Source organism: Salarias fasciatus, chromosome 15, assembly GCF_902148845.1.
Source record: "Salarias fasciatus chromosome 15, fSalaFa1.1, whole genome shotgun sequence".
NCBI classification, from domain to species: Eukaryota; Metazoa; Chordata; class Actinopteri; order Blenniiformes; family Blenniidae; genus Salarias; species Salarias fasciatus.
The window spans coordinates 11,814,556-11,839,588 of NC_043759.1; the positions used below are offsets into that span (position 1 = coordinate 11,814,556).

The window sequence follows — 25,033 nt, forward strand, 5'->3', positions numbered from 1 at the left end:
GCCTCTCCTTATTCTTTGTTAATCAATGTACCTGAATATATTAATGATTTTTCTTCCATCGGGTCTTATGCTGCTTTTCTTTAACAACCTGGGCCGCTTCATCAGAGTATGAAAAACAGCAGTGCTGGCAAGAAATTACATTTCATATGAGTCTGAATTGAAATAATTTCAGCCAACACTACTGCATGTTATCACACGCACTGCAGTCAGCCTCAAACTCAGAGAACAAACACTTAGCAAGTTTCACAAAATGTGAAACTGCTCCTTTAAGCTGATTTTATTGTGTGCATAACTTTTAAATCCATGCTGAAGAAATAAACTGTCAACCTTTTGAATGCCATGTTTTTTTGACATGACTTGATGGAAAGTGAGTTGATTACAGCCTCTCTCTGCACATCTTCCTCTGACCCTGGACGACGTTCCCTCACAGTATTCCAACTCTTCTCTAATTCATGACAATTTCGCCTCTCCTCACTTGTGTCTCCTCCCCCTTTGTTCCCTAGACGGCACTAATTACCGGAGTGATCCACGCGGAGCGGCCACAGCGGGCCGGTCATGCTATCAGAAAGGAAAACTTTTACTTCTCTCCAGCTTTTGTCATTTAACAGTCAGATATGAAGCTGAGAGGCTGTGGCACATTAGTGGGATGCGATGCGAGCTCATTTGTGCTACTCCAGCCCCCCTGGCACAGACTTAACCCAATTAGCCACTTTATAGTTTCCCTGTCATGTGCATGTGTGTATGTGTGTGCGCCTGTGTTTGTGTGAGAGTGTGCCTGTGTGTGCGAGTGCGATTTTCTGCTGCACAAAGGCACGCGGAAACACAGTAACAAATAGGCACTCATGGGTCTCCAAGCAGAGATTCCACATGAATCCAGGCTAATAACCAATAAGTCCTGATCCTTCTGCTGTGCCTGCGCATTCCCATGTTTGTGTGTTTTTGTATGTGCGCTGCCCGTGCGGTGGTTTTTCTAATCTAATGGATGGAATTGAATTGCAGCGCCCCAAGTCGAAATCACTCAGACTAATGCATTCCTGTCACAAACAGACGCTAGAAGATCGGGGGGAAGCACGGCGAGACAGTAAAAGTAAAACACCCGAATCATCCAAAGTCATTAGCGACCAACAACTCACTTTGCTACCCACGATTACCCACAAGTACACACACCTGCCTGAGGTTTGATGTACTTCTGGAGCCTGTAGTGGCGCACAGTACAGAGAGAGTGTCCTGCACGGTGTAACCTAAATAAAGAGTGTGGGCGAGCCGTGCTTCTTGTGATGATAACGTCCAAAGCTGGATAATAGTTAACATTTGTCACCATTATTACACAAAGCGGAGCCAAGAAGCTGCTGCGAGAGCCTACGTGTACCTGCAGAGTGTGTGTGTGTGTGTGTGTGTGTGTGTGGAGATGGGCTTGAGAGCAGGCCCCTGAGACTGTGGGTAATAGCCACCTTTCTCAAAGCTCCTATTACAATACAAGTAAACAGCAGCTCTGGTGTTCAGAAAACAACATTTTTCGCCAAAAAAAAAAAAAAGGCTTCAAGCTTAAGAAAAAATCCCCCTAAAAACAAAATCGCACCTGTTCACAAGAAATGAAGACTGTGCTCAACAGGCTGAACACAACCACCAGCTGCAATGGTTTGTCGACAAGACACATCGACACAGGAACTCGTGCGGCGTGTGTGTGTGTTTGTGTCAATTTAGGGCCAAAATCTCCTCGGATGCAGTGTCGTTCTCACACTGCATCTGGCATAGCCTCAAAATCAGCACCGCACCCCCGCACCGGACCACAACATCAAAAGAAGCAAACAAAAAACCCAAAGTATACAGGTGTGCGTGTGTGTTTTACTTACAGCACAGTGCTTTTTGGAGTCTGCGGATCTTCATGGCTGTTCTGTATGCAGAGAATCTCACATTGTTCAAGTCGGCTGCGGGCGGGGAGAGACAGAGATGAAAGGTAAACGGACACGAGGAAATCTGAAAACCAACTGAAAAAGAAGCCCGCCTTCTCCGCAAAACACACACGCAGGACCTTTGTCTTCAGTGAAATCTGGCGGTGTTAGTTACTGTCTGTGGAGACGGCGGAGGGGAGCGGGCGCTAATGCGGACTGTGTAATTAGGTTAGTGAGTTCTGCTCAGCGGGGGCCCGTGCTATTTGTCGAGCCGCCGGCCCGCAGCAAGCGCTCCCAAAGTTTCACAGGTTATTACTTACTGGGCCGCCGCTCATTACAGAGCAGCCGGACCGGCCATCCCAGCGGGGCCAAAGACACGCACACGGATATTAACGCGGTGTCGGAGCGAGGGGAGGGATCAGGGCGCACTTTTTCATGAAGTTGACGAGCAAATGAGCCGGATGGGTGAGACCTGGGCGAGCAGGATCACCGATCAGTGACCGGGAACCGGCTGACTGACGACCAGAGGCCTTTAATTTTAACCAACTGGGTCAAACATAGGACAGTATTTATAATGTAGATTCTTCCTTCAGTTTCAAAAACAAGAAAGGTTAGAGTTACTGTTTGCCAGTATTTCCAATCAAAGCTGTTTGAAATAGAGAGTAAATGCAAGGAGTCAGTTACTTTTATTTATTTGACCTTTACTTTATCAGGCGAGTTGCTTAAGATCAAATGACCTATTTTACAAGTATTTGCAAGCAATTTAGCGGCTCGTTTTTACAGGGGCCACCACAGTCATTGCAGCTTTTACTGTGTGGTTTTACTGCTCGATGTTCTTCCCGACGCTGCCATGTTTCCCTTCGCGCTGACGACTCTCGAGGAATCCAATGAAGCATGCTAATTATATGATCTTCTAAGATATTGTGCTGATTAAAGTGGAACAAACATGAGGTCAAAGTTATCTTCGGCTAATTGTTTTAAACTGACTCTATTCTATTACTGACGCTGTGTTTTAATTGATTAAAATTTCTATTTAATCCCGTGAAACACTTTCTGATTTTGTTCTCTGTGAATGGGCCTAATGCTTTCTAACCTATTTACTTAGAAAACCGAATTATCTAAACTTGTTATAGAGAAAATATGCGCATCTGATTTGAGAAAAAAACATATTGAAATCCTTCAGGAGACGACCGGTTATGGAGAATAATAAACTATTGAGAGACCCCTTAACTAAAAGCGGATTGTGAGATAATTTTCAAACGTCCCCCCATCTGGACAGGCGTCGCCGCAGCGCGCAAATGCTTTCTCTACCGTTTTGCAGCAAAAAGACTCACTTTTGGATTCAGGTACTTCCACCCACTGATCTTCACTTGATCACTTGAAGTTCTGACATGTTTTTCAGGCTCCCCTTGATCACTGAGCGTGTTACCTCCAGACTTGAAACGATGTGGGAGTCAGTCATACTGTGAGGACCACTCCAAAAGCTTCATCTCACACTCGTAATAGTTTAAGTAGGATTTTTTTTTTTTTTTTTTGCGGTAAGCCGCGGCAGCGTCTTCGAAGCAAATCTCTTTTCGGGCTGACAGCCTCCACGATGTTTCCGTTCACTGACGTCTCGTCCACACTTCACCTTCGGCGGCTGGAGCCAAATAGCAGAACTTTTGACATTTATCTACAACACTCATTTGCAAAGTAACTCTGTCTTAAGCTACTTTGCAAAGTGATTTTTGTGATTTTTTTTTTTTTTTGTTTGAATCTGCTCCTGCATCAAAACATTAGAGAGTAACAACAGACTTAATGGAGTCAAATGAGGATTCTGGGTTTTTTTTTCTCCACAGAAATACTTTTTCTTGTTCATCAGGTCCATTGTTCTTTTTACTGCTATTTCTAAATGAAATCCCTCAAATAGAAAGCGTTTGAATATGTTTTTATACTCCTTCCCCTGCTTCTTAGAGGTCACTTCGCTTCCATTTTAGACAGCCGGTTCATAAAGTTTGAGGAGTCGGTGAATTTGTCGGCTTCAGCTCACTCCTGATGACAATCATGCTTAGCCTTACAAATGAGTCAATTAAAGTCTAACAAAGTAATGTTTTTTCCTTCTATTTCTATGTTAATTTAGTTGATAATGACTTGTCTCATTAATTAAAATAAAAGTCTTCCGTGCTGCCGCTAAATTAGCACGCCACAGACGAGATGAAACCAAATGTACCTGCGACTGAGAGCCACGATCGCTGGTGAAACTTCATAGGAGTCAGTATATCAAAAGGTTTTAGCTTATATTTAAATAGTTTTGCATAAGTATTGCTTCAAAATAATTTTTTTTTTTTTTTTTTTGCTTGCCTGTAGCACTTTCTAGACATAACACTTAAAAATTCAGCAGCAACACCTCCTTTCAGCAAACGCACCCAACTCTGAATTATGTACAACACACACAGTGAAAAGTTTGCTCTGGAACAAAAGAAATGCTTTTTCATGCCGAGAGTGTTGAATTACACAAAGTGACAGGAACACTTTCTGGATGGAAATGTTGCAGATATGTATTTCAAATGTGATTTTGGAAGTCTGCAAGACATCGGAGGTGTAATTCTGCGAGACATCTTTCTGACAATCCTATTTTTGAAAGAACTGGCAAATACAGAGTATATACGGGATATGAATAGTAAACAAGATGATCCTAGACATTATGCAAACCAGGGTTGTTGGCTTTTTTTTTTTTTTTGTCTTTACCTAGTGATTGGTAGAGCTCTGTCATCTTTGGATGATCCCAGCAGGTCGTCTGGGTCTGATGACTGAAAAACACCAAAAGCAAAAACAGAATGATTAAAGAGAAAATGACAAAGTGAACAAAAGCCACTCACATCAGAACAAAGGATGATTCTGTTTGACACTTTCCGGACTTTGAAAAGGACGCAAGGACAAACTAAACAATTCAGAAAAAGACGGCACAAAAGAATAAAAACACAAAATGGAGGCAAAGTCTGATGGTATGGACTCAAAACTGTAGGAATAATTATAAATAATTAACATCTTAATTCATTTGCTACTGCCCTAGGAAGGTTGAAGGCTCCTCTTCAAATCATAAATCATAGAAACAATAAAAATATGCAAAAAGGCAGACGCGTATTTTGAATTCCTCTCTTCACCACAGGAGCTTGCTTTTAAAACATCGGGGGAAGTGAACATAAGGAGGCTGGTTTTCAAGTTCTCGTCGTAACTAACGCTTCAGAGAGAAGTCTTGCACACACACATACACACACACACACACACACACACACACACACACACACACACACACACACATAAATTCAACATATCTCCCTAAGAACCAACACTGCCAAAATAAATAAGACATGTCCCAAAACTGATCAAACATGGCTGCCTTCACAGATTAAAGGGCAGCAAAAATCAGACTCCTCACAAGCTGAAGGCACCAATCAAGTGTGTCTATCTGACCTGTGCTGACTGGGATGTGCCTTTGCCATTCCTGTATGTGTGTGTGTGTGTGTGTGCGTGTGCATTTCAGAAAGGCACCTGGCTGTCAGAGGCCACACTCTGATCCATGTGGAACATTCTGGGAGATTTCTGTGAGCGGATTTTTGAAATACAAGGCTGTTTGTGAATGCAGACTCTCCCCTGTGGGTTCTGTGAAGGTTCGCTCTCTGCTGACAGTCTGCAGGAAGTAAAGTCTAGTGCTGCTGACTGAGACACACAGTGGCAAGGTAGACACATAAGTTCTGCTTATAGGAAGATGTTCTTCGTTATTCGATGACTTTACAGACCAACGACCCCTTTCGAAGAAGGACAGGTATCACTAACGCCTGAATATACATATAGAGAAATATGTATAACTATCAAAAGCTTTCAGTGAATTACATATATGGGAACTTTTGATGCTGATTTCCTCAAAAACACAAAGGAGATCAAGGAACACAGGCCATCCAGGCCACAACAGAAACCTTTTTAGAACAGAAGGGTACATCAAAAACACACAACAGAAGCGGCGGGATAATGGGATGAAAAAAAATCAGCTCCCTACACAACAACAAACAACAGCGTCACATTCGTGTGCACACACGAGGCAGGCAGTGGTTCCATCAACAGAAAGACAGCGTCTGCTTCCATCCACGGCACATGAAAGCCCCGACGAAGACAACCAAATTGTCAAGTTCAACCGTCGTCAATGTTTCCCCCTCAACGCCTTCCCTTTGTAATGCCTAGGCAATGTTTTTGTTGTCCTGTAGGAGGGAAAGAAAAAAAAAAAAAAAAAAAGGCAAACCGACGACACACTTACTACAAAGCCGCCACAGTTTAGATAACACAGTGGGGGAACGTTCACAGACGAGAGACGAGGCATCAAAGACTGTCACGGAGCGCGGACAAAAACAGATATTGTGGTAGATATTTGCATGCTGCTCAAAGAAACACAATAGTTGTACACTCCTCGGTGAACTTAAAGATGGTCCAAGAAGCCTGAAACCCAAACGTTTTCAGAGCTGCAATCTGTATTCACACAGGTTTCTGAGGTTTAAAAAACATCCACCTATCATCACTCTTGAATTAGTGGTGATTTAGCTTTTATTAAATCATGGAACATCCAAAATGAAATGTAGTGAAAATCAATTGGAGCCTTCCAGACTTAGTTTTTAGCTCAACCATAAGTCAACCTTCGAGCTTCCCTGACTGAGCTGAATGGTTACAGACACCAAAGGCACCTGGAGCTGAACCAAACGGGTTCACCGCATTGGCACAACCACACTGCTGTTGGTTTATAAAGTTACAAGTCGGGAAACCAAGTTGTCCCTCCATCGCTGATCCGCCTCTTGTGCCGAGCTGCAGGCACAAACACAGCGCAGGTGCCCCCCCCCCTCCCATTCTCTGACAAAAATCCCTCTTTCCCCCACCTCTATTTGTGATTTTACTGAGTAAAAATGTTTTCTTTTCACTGTTTTTTTAAAATTGACCTGGAATCTTGACTCAATGAAAGAAATCAGCTGGTTTTAATTGCTGTTTGATTAAAGACAGATCGCTGCTTTCACAAATCTGTCAACAACACAGGCAACATCGAATCCAAAAAGGCACAATTTATGAAAAGAAATCTAATTAGGGGCAGGAAAGCCTGTTGGAAATGTGAAGTTAACAGAAGAGGTGAAAGGCACAAATAATTCTAATGAAGCAAAAAAAAAAAAAAAGAAATAAGAAAATCATGTGATTAAGCAATATATTTTATAAATTCAACTTCTCTAATGTGATTACTTGCATTAAAGATATTGAGTTCTCTTCTCTAATTCTTTAATAATTGATCTCTTGATGAAAGAAATACATAGTGCTTGTTTGCATCAGATTAAAAAGCAAATTAAAACGGGGAAATGGCAATTAAAACTAGTCCGTAATCATTTTTGCCAGCCCGTATCGACAGCGTCTGGAGATAAAACCACTTGAATCTTGCACAATTCTTGTGACATTTTCCTTCACAAAAGTCATTAAATGACAACTCAGAATAGGCATCAACAAATCAAACTGAGGTCACGCGGGGAGAAACTGCAGCAGGCGGAGGGGGATTAAATTTATGGCGCCCCTGAGGTACTGCGAGGGAGAAAATAACCTTTTTACAAGATGTTTTTATGAGATTTCTGTCTGACCAAGCAAGCAAAGTTGCTAAAGTTATTTGGCAGAGTAGAATGGTCTGACCCTCTTAGACTAACAGATCACCACAATAACAATATAGCTTATCAGAAATAATTGCTTTTTTTGACGTTTTCCGAGTCGCACTGCCGTTTCCGACGGCTCAGAGTCTCACTGAAGGTTAAAGTGGTTCTGCTAATTACTCACTCTCTCTCTGCGACTCTGAAATTAACTGCAACCACTCTGGTCTATAAGCACACTAAATATCTGTGTAATAATAATAGAAAAACAGGAAATTAACAAAACTAAGTGTTCCTCCAACAGAATACTTTGGCAAAAATTGAGCAAAAACTTTCACATTTCCTAGTTTTCTTTAAGTCCAGTAACATCCCTCAAAGGGTTCAAAGTTGCATAAATATCCATTATTTCTTACAGCGTCATGGCGCCTCAGCCATGTTCTCATTTTACAGCACGGTTGCAAGATTCATGGCTGAACTCAGAGGATTCGCGTAGCAGATTTACTTCCATGTTTCAGGTCATCGTGCTACAGCATCACCCAACTTTTAATGGACTTCCACTGGCAGATAGCCACTGTGACGTTATCCTGCAGGCCATTTTGAATGGATATTCTTTTTCCGCTCTATAACAGCGAGCGGTCCAGGCCCCGAGGCGGCGACGCAGCCCCGAACCATGATGCCCACTCCACCGTGCTTCATTGTAGGAGAGATATTCCCATGTTGCTGTGCGAAATCCTTAATACGCCATGCATGGTGCTCATCTCCAACAGTTTAACTGTAACTTCATCACCGCCCAAAGCATCTTTTCTGCAGTGCTGCGCCAACATACTGACATTTGTCAGGCCTGCACTACTTTGTCTACACTACTTCCTGATTGTTCACTGTTCAATGTCCGTACCTTCCATCAATAGATGTTTACGATCGGCAAAGCTTACTTTGAGCCTTCAGCTCCTAATCTTGCTTTTCACATTCTGTTCCTGAATCTCTTGAAGTTGGTTCTGAAAGGTGTGGACTTCTACTGAGAGTAGCCAGTGCACTAGCTGTCACTGACTGACACAAAATGGATCAGAAATCCCTTCATGTCTCGTGCAAAAGCAATCATCATTCACCAAAATTTCTTGGAAATCTTGTTTTTGCAAGGAGTTGATCGCATCAACAGATGCTTCTTATGAATAAAAAACGGTTTAAGTGTTTATTAATCAACTTAGCTCTACATCTGGTTTATTTCATTGATTTAACTTCACATTCGCTGACTCCGGGCTCCGATTAGCCTGAGGGGATCACTTAACTTTCCCAGCAGCAGTGTGAATTTTTAATGGCGGTGTTCAAGGCATTAAACAATACGAGCTTTTTTGGGGATGGTAGCATAGGCTGACTCTAGGTATTTGTGATTTAAATGCCAAACAGATCACGCTTAATGAACAATTTGTGCAGAGAAGCAGACATTACTTCTTGGCCTCATTATATCCAGAGACAAGATGTCTTCCAGAATTTTATTTAAATCATTGTATTGGTCTGAGACATGATCAAACACATACATCCATTATTCACATTGCAGAAAAACTCAACAGCGCCACAGAATGTTGTTTGTGGCATATTGGGTGAAAACTTACACATACCCAGAAAACCACTGTGAATCACGAAACGTCTACAGGTGAATGATTACTAGTGCATGTGAATAACCAGAAAGAATATCTGAGATATTTGAATAAGCAAGAGAGAAAAAAAAAATTCTGGATTTTTTTTTACTTTGACTGTTCACAGCAAGCCGGGCTTATCGTGGTGTGTCTGTGACAGGTGATAAGTGGCTCCATTCACCAGCTGACATCTTCTGCCTTTCACTTCCCCACCTCTGCTTCTTTTTTTGGCTCTCAAAAGGAAAAAAAAAAAAAGCACCAGCCTTCTTGATAATAGCAACATTCTGCCTTTGAATTGCAGTTCAAACAGTCTGGGCTTCCCATTAAAACTCCTGAAACCCGGCGTCCTGAGGAGCATGTTGTCCACCCATGAACAGAACGGCTGTCTTTCCGGCAAGATACAACCACACAGCCCGTTTCACAGAGCCAAATGTCTTCAAACGACAACAATGGCAAGCAGACAGCAAAACCAGAGGAGCCCGGAAACGTGGAGAAACTCCCTCTAATCGTTGCAGAGATGCAGTTTTGCCATGTTTCCTTTCAGTAAGCCCCTCTGGCTGCGAGAGCGCAACCACCAGAAGCGCCCGAACGCGTGAAATGGAACATCATATGGGATTGCCAGCACGGGGCGGCAAGCGCAGAACTTGCGTGAAGCCATTTCGTTTCTCCCAATATGTCGGAGGAAACCCTCGCTGCAGGGGGTGGACAAAGCACCGGTTTTAATCAGGAGGCCTTTGTCAGCCAGCAGGAAAGAGGCAGAGTACAAGATGAAATGGGAGAGGAGGCGAGGAGGAGTTTGGGGAAATGAATGTGTCAAAGACTGATGCGGGAGCTCCGAGGATATCACAGCTCTGAAAGCGACCTGTGATTAGTCCTGGAGATGGATTTAGACTTCAGTTCAAACAGCAAATTAAGTGGGTTTTCATGAGCGCGTGCACGTCTGCATTGGTATTTGCGGGGAAAGTGTACCGCACAGTATCAGCACTTCAAAATGAAAAAGTTGAGGAAGAATTTATTTTTTTTTTCCTCTCTTCCCTATTTCTGAGAGCTGATTCTGGGTTAATATGAGAGCTGCTTTGGAAAGGAAAAAATTGGTCCAGCCAACCCCAGAGGAATCACCAGAACATATGGTGTGTGCTCACAATGGGTCCGACTGTCCGTGTGGTGAGCATCTTTGGAGTTCATCTGCATCTTTGGGCTTGTGCAAGCTTTTCCCTGCCAATAAGACTCTGTGCATCACCACTCGTTTCACTGAATGTGTACATTTCTGCAGAAACACCCTTGTGTACATGCTTTTTTTATTTTTTGTTTATGTGAGAAGACCCAAGCAGGTTCACAGGCTGGGCACATCTGCCAACGCAGGCTGCTGTCGACTCGAAAGTTATAAGACCGTCCTTGGAGTCATCGACTGTCTGGCTTTCATCTCCGATTCCTCCTCAGTGCCAAGCTGCAGGCCAAAACACAGCACAGGTGTCCCTCACCATCTCGCTCTCTGTCAAAATCCTATTTCTCTCCCAGTGTTTGGCTTGACGTTACTGAGGAGATTTTTTTTCCAATGGAAGAATGCAAGAAAGCACATGATCTAATGTGTTTAATGAAAATGTATTTACTTGTGTTTTTTTAGTGGATGTTAAATATACTGAATGTAAAACGGCAGCACGCTGGCTCAATTCATTCAGTTTTGTGTCTTTTTGAATACTTTTAACAGCACTGAGGCAAAATTAGGTCTGTAAATCTTTACAGCTGAAGGCTTCACTGTGGACTATACAGTGGACACTGCACCCAGTTCTTTCTTTCTTTCTTTTTTTTTTTTTTTTTCCAAATGGCCATTTGACAATTTTAACTGAGGCAGTGACATTTGGAGTCGGGGCACAAGATGATTTAGGAGGGCAGCCCTGAGAAACTACAGCCATTTTCTCATCCTGAATAACAAAGTGAGGCAGCGGCAGTATCCTAACAGGAATGAAAAGACAAGAAATGATTGCACAAGTGAGAAATGATCGCTGGAAATGTTACCCACAGATACTTTTTTTCGTGCCAGTCAAATGTAAGGGTGGATTCAGGCTCGCTTAGGCAGCAGTTTACTGACATATCGTTACCTGTTTTTTGGATAATGAGCTCCTTCAAACTTCTAAACTTCCAGAGCAGCAGGAAAACTGTCTCAGGTGCTAAAACACAGATCTACTCTCAGCTTGTTTAAATGAAAAGCCTCTGCTTGGCCTGATTTGGCTCAAATTAAATTGGGAAGCAAGCCATCAAGCTAAAGCCATTATAGTCCCTGCAAGCAGCACGTGGGAAGCCGGCCTGGGATCCAGCCAGGTATTATCTATTCAAGAAAAGGCGTTAATGTTGAACCAAATGAGGAATGCGCAGGTGAAACAGTCTGAATGGTAATTTATAGACTGGGGTAGCGTTTGCAGAAAGAAGAGCCTAATTGGAAGGGAAATAAATTATGTGCGGGCAGGGGAGATGCACGGAACAATGGAACCATCATGGATGATGTATAATATATAAGAGGTCACTCGAAGCTGGAACTGTAACGTGGAGGAAAATCGAAGACTTTGACTGTCCACCAGACAATCTTTGAGATAATGGGCTCTTTCACAGTCAGATAGGAGCATTTTCTTTAAAAAAGCACAATCAAATACAACAATGTCAACATCATCGGTACACAGTTGGCTATAACTACAAGAACAAGATAGTTTCAAATCTATAAGCTGAAAACATCATCTATCCGTCCATCTTCTAAATCGCTTTTATCGAGCCATGTGCATGCATGGGCTTCCTGTGGCCAGCGCATTTCGGGATAATTGGGGACTGAAATGGCGCGTGTGAGTGTTTGTGTGTCTGCGTTTGTCCTGTGATGGACTGAAGACTTGTCTCTATCTACCAACGACTTCAGGCCCATTTGACCATGAGCTACATACAAAGATGTGCATTTTCAGACCTTTTCAGAATGCCGACTGTTTTCATGGCAGACTTAAAATACTTAGTATGCACTAGACCGATAGGATCAATAAGATTTTACCTATACATAAGTAAATCAGAACCTTAGATTTCTTAAAAAAAAAAGAAAAAAAAATTATGCTCCGACCTTTAAAACAAAGGTGTAGAATTATAACAGATTTCTCTGCATTGTATAATTTACCTCTGCATGATGAAAATCAGCAAAAACAAACTTAACACACGCATGCAAACAGATGCACACAGTTTCAGGAGGAACGCCGTGGGCGACTGAGGCCATTTCTCAACACTTACTTGATGTAATAAGGAACCTTATTCTGAGAAACTGCACGTTGCCAGGGGAGCTGTACAGACGCTGCAGACAGAGACAGAGACAGAGATAAAGAAGAGATGGGACAGATAATACAATAAGTCAAGCAGTTAAAATCAAAAAACACAATTGCACTGTGCAGCATCGTAATCCATTTAGAGTTTGGAGCCTGACTTGAAGTAAGTCTTGCCTCTAACTCTTCCATAATAGCGAACCCCCCCACACGAAAAGAGGAAGACTGTTATGGAGCATGAAATTGGTGGACAAAATGTACATGGACACTTTTTACAATAAGAAGAGGGAGGATGGGAACAATAGAACAATAGGCTTGTAAAAAAAAAAAAAAAGAAACAAGGGAAATAAATAAATGGGGGAGGTTTGCATACACACAGATTTAATATTTGTGGATAGGGAAGAAGGCAATAAATAGAGACAGACTAGGAAAACTCCTGAAAATGACAAGCTGGTACAGTTTTAAAAACCAGCCAAATAAGAGACTTGAGAAGCTCTCAAGAGCAATAAGAGGCGGAAATGTTGTTTGATTTATCACCCTCCCACTTCCCCTCCTCCTTGACACAGTCCTACACTCAGATAGAGAGATGAAAAGACAGTAAGAGAAAGAGATTAAGCAAGATTGGGAGATACACTAGATGGAGGGGACACGATAAGAACGCAGTACTTTATTGATCCCTGAGGGAATATTAAGCTACTAGTGTAATGAGAGCCAATGTGTGATGAAGGAGATAGTGTCGTAAAGCCAAGAGATGAAAGCGGGGCGGTGTTTTGTCTCGTGTCATTTCCAGGCTCTCAGCGGGGCTCGCTTTGGAAATTCATGTCTAAGAGCGTCACGGAGGGGGTGACCGGAGTTGCTCTGGATTCCAACACCGGGGATCTCACAGCCAGGTGGAGTGACGGGAACGCTAACGGCCGCGTGATTATTGAAAAGGAGAAAAGACAGGGGAAAAAAAAAGGGAAGGAGCAGGAAGACTTCAGCTTCATACTCCGGCATTCGTCTTTTCTCTTCGGCTTTGTGTCTAATGCTCTCTGTTCTGCTAATGACCACTCTAAAGAGGGGGAAAGAGGGGGGAGCCAGTGGAGAGCTGTAATTAAACCTTGCATTATTCAAGAGTAAAGTGCCTCGCCTGCAAACTGTGCACACAACCGCCGAGCGCGCGCGGCTGCGAAGCGGAGAGGACAAGAAGACGAGAGCAGGGGGAAAAGCTGAGGAGGTGAAACAGTGAGACTGAGGGTGAAACAAACCAAGTCATCCAAAAATTCTCATTTGCGGGGAGAGGTAATTGGCTCTGTACTCACTGGAGAGGAAATGTTGGGAGGAGGGGCCGAAGTCCCGGTGAGCTTCCTGAAGGAGTTTCAGCCTTTCATCCACCGCCACCTGTACGATGACCACACACACACAACACACACACACATACACACAAAGAGCTGTCAGCTGTGGCCCAGAGAGCTATGGCTATAGAGACTTTACAGTGACTGGCCCTGGCGTCATGCTTGGGATAAATTCAATTTCATTGCAATTAGGTCAGAAGTGGATTTTCTGTAAAACCCAAAGAAACTTTTTTTTTTCTCAACAAGGTACACAACCACAAAACACTGTGGGTAATTCTGCAGCTAATATTCATGTGTGCTGTGACATTTAGCACTGTTTGGAAACCATATTGAAGTTTAAATTAGCTGATATCAGTCGCATGCCCTTCCAGCTTATCTGTGTTTGTATAAGTTCAAACCTTTACAGAGATTTCAGAGCAAATACAGTTTATTGTGACAATGACAACACAATCATCTCAAGGGTCTTTTACAGAGGAAAACACAACAATTCAGCAACAATCTGCTCCCTGGAGCCTTGACGGGGTTTAACTAGCTCAGATCACGAACTTCCAACCATCAGAGATCGAAGGTACAGGGAGAGAGAGAGAGCATGTCAATGAGATGAAATGGTGAAATATAACTATACGGAGCGTGAGAGAGGATTGAAGAGAAGCGTAGTACAGTGTAAGTCTCCCAGCAGTCTAAACCTAGAGCGGCATCACTAGAAAACGGGCTGAACCAGCCCTGACTGGAAGCTCGGTAAGTTTTAAAAGTAAATCTTGAAAGTAGGGAAAGTGTTCGCCTTCTGAAATGTAGCTGGGATGCAGAAAAAAATAATCACGCCACTTCACACTCTTTTCGTCTCCTCACGGGAATGCAGCTCTTGAGTTTCTCGAGAAGTATGAAATGTCCTGACCAGAAATAATTTCTTCTTCTTGTTATTTCTGTTCTTGTTGAGTATGTATCTGCCTCTACTCCCTTCAGCATTTCACCCTTAGGGGTTGAAGCACCAAATCATTTTCTCCACACACCCTCTGCATCCTGACACCAACCCGTCAGCATGTCATCCCCGACTGCATCCTCACCGTCGCCCCCTCACCGGCCTTCCTCTTCTCCACTATCATCCCTCCTGCATATACAACCAAAACACCTCGACCGAGTTTGTCTCGATTTCCCACCAAACTGTCCACCATGAGCTGTCCCTGTAATCATCCTTCCATCATTCGGCCTGTTTTGATCACTCAGTGAAATCCTCAACATCCTCAGCTCTGCCTCCTCTGGTCAAGCCTCCTGCCTGTCTGTTACTGTCACAGTGTCTAAAACACAGCTGCTCTCAGTGGGCCTATATATCTACTAATCTATACTCACTTCTATGAGTGACCAAAATGAGCAAAACAGATGAAAATTATCTTAAGGCAGACAAAGCGAACTGCATAAATTGCCATATTTGAACAACTCCTCAGATGTTGCATGGACACATAACCTTGCTTGTTCATGTAATATTTCATCTCGACATCTCACTGAATGTGTTTCAGATCTGAAGAAACACCCACAAGGTGTTGAAAGCATCACATTCGCACGCTGAACTGAAATACTGGCTGAGGTCTGCAGCGGTTATCATGTAGAGACACAAATATATAATGAATAAGTGTATTCGTACAATAGCATTATTGTTGCGTTCACGTTGAGCTGAGAATAACAGGCAGTAATGGAGTGTGAACGGATAAACAGCCGAATCAGTGGAATATGTTGAGTTGTGCCTAGGTGTGCGGAAACAGAACATTCTGCACTGCCGAGTGAAATCAGTTGGTCCAGAAATAACAGAGTCGAGTGGAAAAAACAAGAAACATGTTGAAAGTGATGTAAAAAAAACAGAAATTGGGGGAAAAAAATGAATTAGAAAGTGTCTTTTAATCAGTTTAACATTTAATTCTAGGTAAGTACCAAAACCAACAAAAGAGAAACATGCTTTTAAAAGTGTTTAACTCAGAGCTTCATAGAGTTATCTGAGCTATGAATCACACAGACGCTCTCGTCTGAAAGCCGCTGATCGACCTCTCAGGCGGCGCACCTGTGGCCTGCTCTGTGTGACTGCGGGGCTGTTTTGCTTCATCAGTCGAACTAACAGGACGGCTCTGGCGGTTTGTAACACGTGCTTTCGCACAGAGAGGCCGGCAGTGTGAACGTCGCACATAGCCACACGGAGACGAGAACATACGGACAGAAAGGCCGCCAGCCCTGCTTCTTTTCAGACACTAATGGCCATTTCGCTCACTGTCCCACAGCAAGGGTGATGATAGCTGTCTGCAAATGACAAACAAATCCTCACGCCACCGAGTCTGAGCTTATTAGCGAAGCCGCCGCCGCCGCCGCTGCCTCTCTGAAATTAAGGGAGCCGACAACAAAGACATGAAAAAAAAGTGCAGCCCACGGAAACACTGGCCGCCTCTCACACAGTGACTATTCTGGAGAAAAAAAAGGAAAAGAAAAAGGAGTGTTGGTGTGTGTCCTCACAGCACACAGGAAATATCAAAAGGCTACAAATTAGCACAGAAAGCCTGTTTTTGCTCTGCAGCTGTGCCACACTTAAAAACAGATGACTTCAGCTTTATTTTCCAGGATTTCATTCTTCTCTTCACATCACTCCTATTCTCTGCTTTTCAGTGTCTTTTGTCTTCTCGACTAATTTCTCAACAGCAACAATAGTGTGCCAGAGCACAAAAGGGAAATTCAGTAGATTTTACTGTGAGAAAAGGAAGACATCAGAGTCGGAGCAGCCTTCATCTGGAGCCCATCAGGCTGAGGGCATCATGGGAAGTCTCGTCTGTCAGTCTTTCATGCTTCCAGTCGGTGTCACAACCTCTGTGTATCATTCTGTCTGTGATTGATTCCCTCATTTATTCCACTATTGCTATTCTTGTCTTGCGTCTAGAGTAATAGGAAACACAATGGAATTGTGTAAAGGTTCGTGAAACAATGAGGGCGAAAAAATACATCGAATTAAGTCGACGTGTAAATGAAAATATGCAATAATTAGCAAATCTAACCTTTTTCTTCCAAAATGTCTGTACCTGATCTCCTCACTCATTATTTATTTATGTTTTATTATGGATAGAGTTTATGAGATTTGCAAATAAGTGCATTTTGTTTTCATTTACACTCAACACAGCACCGCAACTTCATTAAATCTTCTTCGTTTGTCTGAACACTGGTGAATCTGTCTTCTTACCTCTGACTTCTCTGTGAAGTTCAACCCCGTAACTTATTGTGAGACTTTTTCTACCTTCCTCCAGCCTTTCCTGCTGCTCCAGTCGCTCTTGTTTGGTTGTTACTTTGTGGATCCTGCTGCTGTTCTGCCGCTTTTCAGACTTTGTATTCAGTCAGTGATGAGGGCCAGACCTCATTTGACACAACATCCCTGACTATACCGCTCTATTGATTTTATACAAGGTATCTGAATCGCATATTTCTTCAAGCTATTCTTGCATCTTCTGTGAGCGGAAAGAGAAAAGACGACAGCAGAAACAGTACCAAGTCTAAATGTTAGGTTTGAGCCTTCCCCGATAAAGAGACACTGTGAAATGGAAAACTAGACAACTGACTGAAACATGTCTGAAGGGATTTCTTACAACCGACTGATTTAAAATTGTGACACGATATGCTCTCCCGCTCGCACAGACTCAGACAGAGAGGATTTCGCTTTCTAATTCACAGCCAGCCCCCCGTGCTCATTGCCTTTCATGTGAAAACTTGTGAGGAGACTTCTCCACAACTTCCCCCTTCAGGGCTCAGACATGCCCCGCTCTGAGAAACACTCAGTGAATTCAGACCAAGACTATCGGGCGCTGCGAGAGAGCGGAGAACGCGGCTGACGCGCTGCGAGAGTCGCGTCCATTGATGTGCGGTGACAAAGTGTTGCACTGAACACGGTGCGGCGCCGAAATGAAAAAAGCTACACAGGTAGAGGGACAAATCTCAGTCCCCGGTGAGTTCAGATGACAAAAAAAAAGCACAGACAGGGAAACTCAGAAAGACACACAAGAAGAAGACAGAGAGAACAAATAGGAATACATGCTGCCAGAAAGAGAACCACAGCAGAGATCAGAACTGAAACACCGAATATAGCAACAGTGGTCAAAACAGTGAAGGAAAAGAACAGAGAAAGCATGAAAGACCATTTGCAGGGACTCAGAAGGCGTGACGGTACCTGCAGGAGCTTCCATCTCATGTTGAGCTGGTCCAGTTGTCGCGAGGCGGTGGACGACAGCTGGATGTCCAGCGGCGTCAGCTCGGCGGAGAGCTCGTTGACGAGCCGGACGTCCTGACGTAACGGGGCCACCTCGTCCCTGAAGGCCTGCGCAGAGGGGTTGACATTACTGAAACCATGTAATGAAATTACAACCGAAACATTAGCCCAACAAATTGTTTAATTACAACATCCGAGCTTCATAAAATCGCGTTCTTGTCGCAAAGTGCCAATTATCTTGACTCACGTTTTTCCATTGTAATAGCTGTTTATCTTTTCCTTGTTTGACCTAATAGTCTCTAAATGGAGATAAATGACATTTTAAAACGGGTTTATTTGTGCCATATTTTACATTTAAAGTCTCCTCCATGACTGTCAGCATCAAATTGACTCTGTGCAGCATGTGTCCCATTTGGAAGGACAAGTGTGCGTCTGTGGCTGCAATGGAAACTATTATTAGAGCTTTTTATCTAAAGTGGGGCCCTGAATGACACGAATATTAGGAAATGTAATTGGGCTGAGTGTACACACCACTGGGACACGATCATTAAAATCTGAGGCGCAACACTTGCGCTTCCTCCTGCAACTTGTGAATCCTGACTCAAATTTTTAATTGTCACAGTTTTTCTGTCTCCTTTATTTGTCAGTTTTTTCGCTTGTTAGCTGAATGTGTTGCCAGTTAGTCAGCCAGGTCTCAAGAAAAAGAAAAAGAAAGGAAAAAAAAAAAAACTGATGAGCAGCATTTGGCAAACAAACAAGGCGGAATTATTGAACCGTGTTCGTCATCACTTCAAGGAGCATTTTGTTTGAAAAACAACTGCTGAGAGGAATGCGGAAAGAATATATGACAATTCACCTGAAGCGCCCTCATGAACACGTTTACATGGACATCAAGTTCTGGCTTATTGTTTAACTTTGCACGTTTTCCTTTCTGTAGAATCGTCCTACGCAGTGTCTTCTGTCCATTCCTTGCAGAGATCACAGAGAGGCTTCGCTTGCTCCCTCAGACGACGGTCGTTCTCATGCTACTGTTGCGTCTGCTCCTCCAATGCATCATCCTCGCCGCCATCCACAGTGTTTGAAATGCGGCATTTTAAAGCTTTTAAAGGGCATCTGATGTTTGATTGAGCGAGCCTAAAGTCTGCAGATCACATCCAGCATGTTCATCTCCATTCTCAGCTGCTGTGCTGTTGCTATGCAGAACTTAAGCAGCTGAATATTAAAAAAATGCTATTTTTTTCAAACTTATTCCCAAGGGAATACAAAAAATACACAGTCTCATATTTGGAGTAATACGGTACATTAGAGAGACATAAAACCCAGTGGGTCATGTAACTCTTGACTCTTAATGTAGAAGTCTGAGGTGTTTCAGCAATGGTGCGCAAACTGTGGTTCCCGTCCGACTCACCGTGGTCCTGTCGATGTGGTCCTGGAGAGAGTCGATCAGCAGGTCGCCCACCGGCTGCCAGGTAGCCTTGGCCTCCTCCGCTCGAGTCAGCCGCAAGTCAAGCTGGTCCATGGAGCTCTGCAGCTCCTGGAGCCGCTCCAAGGCTCGCTCCACCTGATTCTGCCAGCCGCCCACGTGGCCTTTCAGACGCTCCCAGCGCTCCCTCACCTCGCCCGTCTGCTTGCGGATGGCCCGAGCCAAGCCGCGGGCCTTCTCCTCGGGGGTGAGGTCTGGAGGAAAACAGAAGAAAGAAGATGATGATGATGATGAGGAAAGAGAATCGACCGCGATCATAACTTTAATAGTTTATATATTTGTACAATGGTGAAGCTGCAAAGTCCAAGATGTTTCTAAGGATTCCAAACAAGCTTTCCTCTGAAAGCTTACAATTGTTATAATGCATGTAATCACATTAAAATTCATACATTCAGCTGATATTTATTTCATATCCCTTAACAGCTTAATAAGCATAATTTCCATAGTAACAAATGTATTAAAGAACAGTTCAGAGAGAGAAGTCAAACTGGTTTTTCACGTCTGTTTCTCTTGGAGAGTAAAACCAGCTTTAATCAAACACCTTGCCACTAGAATAGACTTATTTGTGCAACTCTGTCATTTTTTTCTAAAAAATCTGTTATTTTTCACTCAGACTGTACAAAAATACATGATTTCAAAACACTTCAAGCTGTGCTTCATTATTTCTCTATCTTCCATGGTTTGAGGATGTCTGAACGGAATTGTGTTTCGGAACATGTTAAGTACTGAAAACATCCTTGTTGAGAGTTTTGTATCTTTTATGTGAATTTCCACCTATTTCCCAGGCAAGTCAAAAAGCTAAGGACAGGGACTGAAAAATAAAAAAGAAAACAATGAAATACGACAGGAAAAAAAAAATAGACTGGAGATGAGGGTGAAGGCAGTCAATGTGTAATGAAAGTGCCCCAAAAAAAAAAAAAAAAAAAAAAAGAAAAAAGGTTGAGTTATTGAGAGTCGAGGCACTGTGAAAGACAGAGAAGGTGAGGACATACCATAACGGTGAAAAACTGGAGGATGCAGTTATAAGGGAAGAGAGAAGAAAAAAAAAAAAAAGAAAAATAAGAGAGAGAAAAAAAAAACCTCCTGTAAAAAGCTCCCCTAATACCCATTCTAACCATGAAGAAAGATGAGCAGCCTTTATTAGTTCTAAGGTCTCGTCTCCGGGGTAGCGGCTGAATTACTGTCTTCACCTGTTGCACTGCTGCAATCTCTCTCCCGGCATTTCACCTCCTCGCACGAGGAGAAATGGGCTGCGGGCGGCGCTTCACGCTGACTCACAGTAATGAAGACTGTGATGGACGCGCACGGCGGCGAGAGTTACATTTAGAAAACAACGGCAGCCGGAGACACCGCGAGACGCTGCGAGTGGAGGCTTTATCGCAGCGTCACTTTAAGGTTTTTAATCTATTTACACAAAGAGATGGGGCTTTGATATCGGCATCAAAGATCACAGGATACATGCCTGTCGGTCTCCACTCTGTAGTCTCGCCACACCCCTACACGGCCCTTTGGGTTGCTTTAATTATTTACACAGTAGGGTTTTTAGTTTGAGGGGAAATGTGCTGACTTAATGCTTCCCTGCCGCATCCAGCGGAGGCAGGCGGGAGATTCGCCGCTCCTTTTACAGATCCGGATCGCCTCGTGCTCGCGGTTGAATGATCGGCGTTTCGGGGGCGCTTTGCACAAGAACTGGACAAAACGAGTCCGCAGGTTTGGTTTGAAGCCAAATGACCAGAGGGGCTCGCTGTGAAGGCTCCAGAGCTCTGCAGGTGGGGATTAAAAAAACATTTCTGACATGGTTTCGCCATTTTTTGAGACCTTTTTAACTATTTCTTTCCTTTTTTACCTTTTGTAGTGGTTTAAACTGCCTTAGTTATTTTCGCCACGTTAGACACTTTATTTAGTTTTCTTTGTTAAAATTGTTAACTTTCTTTGCTACTTCACCACTGAGTCTTTCTATTTCCTTTTTAGCAGTTTCCAACTATTTTAGCTGGTGTGTGAATGTGTGAGAGAGAATTAGAGATGAAGGCTGACTTGCTTTGTGCTATCTGGCATTTCTGCATAGTGTCGAAGTGTGCGTGTGCGTTGAAAGAAGAAAAACTTATATAAGAACTAAAAAATATATGAAATATAACATACATAAGTTTTGCATCTAAAGAAATGGGAAAGTGAGCTTTCAAGGCTCAGGTGTCATGTCCATCGATGGCAAGTTCAGACAGTGAACTCCCAGCACGACTTGACGAGGTGTCATTGGAGGAAGACGCTGAAAGCCAAGTTCCTCCTGACGGCTGCCAATAACCGCGCATAACATGACGGGCGCGCGTGGCAGAAATTAAAAAGCACACCGAGACGTGAGGAGAGGATGAGCCGGAGAGCTCGACTGTAATATTAAATGTCAGATGGAATCTGAAATGCACCAACACCAAATAAAAGTTGTTGTTTTTTTTTTGCCAGAGTGAAGAATACAGGACCGGCAGGGTTTCACCCCTGAAGGTACAATGATGATGATATTTTCTGACTTGAAACTGAAATACAGTGAGAGTTACTCTCCTACTACAGGGCTAAATATAAGCTCTGACATTGCTATAAATTGCTCAAACGAGAGGCAAAAAAAAAGGCGTGAAAAGTGGTTTGCCGACCAAAGTGGTGCCACGAAAGCAGAAGCAACATTCTCTAAATGCTGGGGTTTTTTTAAATTTTTTTGGTTGAGTTCCAGCAGACAGGCAGACAGACGGTGTTCGCTGACGTGGAACGTACCAGTCTTGGGCTGCAGGTTCTTGCGCGGCTCTCCGGGACCTTCGATGGGCTGGTCGGCCAGGAACATCCGGGCCTGGTCCAGGGTGCTGACCACCAGGTGCTCCCGCTCCTTCAGCTCCGACCGCAGCGCCTGCAGGAGGAGACGCTCCGATTACCATCCACAGCTTCGTCTTATCGAAAAGTGCACTTCTGTCACCGTCAAGTAATTATAACTTGGAAACAAATCACAATTTAGATCACATTGTTGCTTTCAATGATTTCAGATAGAAAAACTTATCTAAATGAGACGCACACGAGTGTTTTTTTTTTTTTTGTGGTCTATTAGCAGAGATGTAATTAAAGCTTTTCCTCTGCAGGTATACACGTCTCACTCTGCTCTTGTCTGCAGCCTTGAACTCCGAATGAACCTGACGTGTTGCATCCAGCAAACGGCCTCAGAAATATCTACTAATTAACCACTGGGGTTCAAATCAACTACGACTTTCATTATATTATGAAAGCAGCACTTGATGATTAATTCACACATCATACACGTGCGCTCATACGGCCGAAGAACGGGCGCAGATGTTTGTGTTCGGCTTGACGGGTCAATATGGTGATTGCTGCACAACAAAACAGTTTCTCAGCCGGGTTTTTTTTTTTTTTTTTTTTTTTTTTTTTGCCAATTAAGAGGGTAAAGCGGGAGGTGAGCGAGAGCGGGCGAGAGATCAGCCGCGACGGGAGTGTCGGCTGAAGTGAGAGCTCTGACAACCGAGCAGCGATTGAAGGCAGGCGAGATTACAAGGTCAAAACTGGCCTTTCCTTGAGCTCTGTGTGAAATGAAATGAGTGGCGCAGAGAGCCAAGTGTGACCCTGCAGGAGTTCACATTTAACCCTTCGTGTGGAATGCATTTATCGATGGGAGGATAGAACATTAAATAGCATTCATACAACAAAAAAAAATCAGTTGCAAAGTGATGTAAAATTGACCCAAATCACATACTTCACCATTCTTTAAACTGATTTTATCCACTCTGTTGAAGGCTGCCTTTACATTATTGATTATTATCCTAAAACACAGTGTTATTTTCAAAATAGCACAACCAACATGACTTACTGTGTGCTTCCTATATTTAAAAAAAACCTGTTTTTTGCAGTAGTTTGCTGGATACATTTTTTGTCTTATAAATAACTAAACCAAGCCCACATACTGGGAGGATGAGATGCTTTGGAAACAAGGGCTGAGTCACCGTGGTGTTAATGCGATTATAGGAGACACCAGACAGCAAAAATCAACCAAAACTGCTCACTTGTCCAATAAACACCACGTATCCTGCTCTCACGGTGACAGATAATTTACCACACATGCATACACACAGCCATTCACCCACACTCCAGGCCGTTCAGTAAATTCAGATATTAAAAGTTCACAAAGCAATTTGAAAAATGCTTTTAACCTCATGTCAAACAGTCAGCCTCACAGCAGGCGTTTAAAAAAAAAAAAAGCACAGAGAGGGAGTGAGCATGGCATGTAACAGTATAATTATTCTTGTTTTAATATACGTGTGACCCCCAGGGGACTGCACTGCCTATCGGAGTGTGTGATTGCTTTGTGAGGAGGCGATGTAGCTGAAGAAGCGGCAGGGCGAGCTGATTAGACGGTACGATTCACTTTGATAAAGCCTCATCTTTATAAGACTCATCAACCGGACGGGCGCGGTGAAAATCAGACGCCAAAAAAAATCATACGTTCACCAGCGTCAGACGACGAGACGCTGAGTTCAGTGCAATCATATCACCAGTACCATCTGAATATATATCAAACAAAAGAAAGAAAGGAAACAAAAGCAGGCCTTGAAATACAGAGACTACTTTATACTTCAGTATAAACTGAAGAGAGGGGAAAAAAGTGCTTGTTAAAGTTCAGTTTAGACCAAAGCAATGACAATTTCACACAACCACCTGCAGACAAATGTAGCCGCACGCCGAAATGGGAGCTTCCTGCTGAACACAAATTAGATCATCCCCGCTAATGAATGGTTTGCTCCGTTCCACTGATTCCAGCTCACACGGAGGAAACGTAACAGGCAGGTCGCTCGGAGAGGGGACCTTGAAACATAAAACCTAAAGGAAACCTAAACGATTGCCTTTAAAGGGAAATGGAAAAGAAATTCTGAAAACATCATCACTGACAAATTAAGATGTAAATAAACAACTTTTCATGCACTCAATAATATTTCAAATACTTAACATCCATTGGAAATGTATCCTGGCGAGATGTTTGCTTTATTTATTTTTGCTGGCTTTTCACACACACAAACACTTGGGATCCATATATCACTTAGCATCTGTTTATGAGATCTGTTTATCTGTCAGATTGCAGGAACTGAAAAAAAAAATTGAAAAAAAAAAATCTTGTTTATTATCATGAAGCTGTTGATGGAAAGTTCATCACTTTAAACGAGACAACATCTGGTTATACCAGATGCAGTTTGTGGTGAACAATCTTAACTCTGAGAGAGAAATCCCGGGTTCGAAACCAGGCTGGTTTGGGCTCATTATTAGTGAAGTCTGCATGTTCTCCCTGAGCACACATGAAGCTTCTGCAAGCGCTTCATCTTCCTTCCACAGTCCATTTCAGTCTCACTCAATCTTCAGTGTGAAGGGCAGCTGAGATTAGATTGCTGTATTTCTTATTGGATACATATAAATGTCATAAACATGGAACATTACTGTTCCATAAGTAATTGTTTCTCAAACGTGACCTGCTCAAAAGACACGAGCCACAGCAGCCTGCGTC

General features: G+C 43.1%; 1 protein-coding gene across 6 annotated transcripts in view; it reads right to left on the bottom strand.

Annotated features, from left to right (window-relative positions):
* Positions 1-25,033, bottom strand: part of utrn (utrophin) — a 186,967-nt gene that overhangs the window by 40,346 nt on the left and 121,588 nt on the right. For all 6 annotated transcript variants that reach the window (XM_030110917.1, XM_030110918.1, XM_030110916.1 and 3 more), the window contains 7 exons: positions 22,255-22,384; positions 19,423-19,691; positions 17,976-18,122; positions 13,757-13,835; positions 12,427-12,487; positions 4,620-4,681; positions 1,854-1,928 (listed from right to left, as the gene is read on the bottom strand). In XM_030110917.1, coding sequence (XP_029966777.1) covers positions 1,854-1,928; positions 4,620-4,681; positions 12,427-12,487; positions 13,757-13,835; positions 17,976-18,122; positions 19,423-19,691; positions 22,255-22,384 — 823 coding nt within the window. The remainder of the gene's footprint in view (positions 1-1,853; positions 1,929-4,619; positions 4,682-12,426; positions 12,488-13,756; positions 13,836-17,975; positions 18,123-19,422; positions 19,692-22,254; positions 22,385-25,033) is intronic.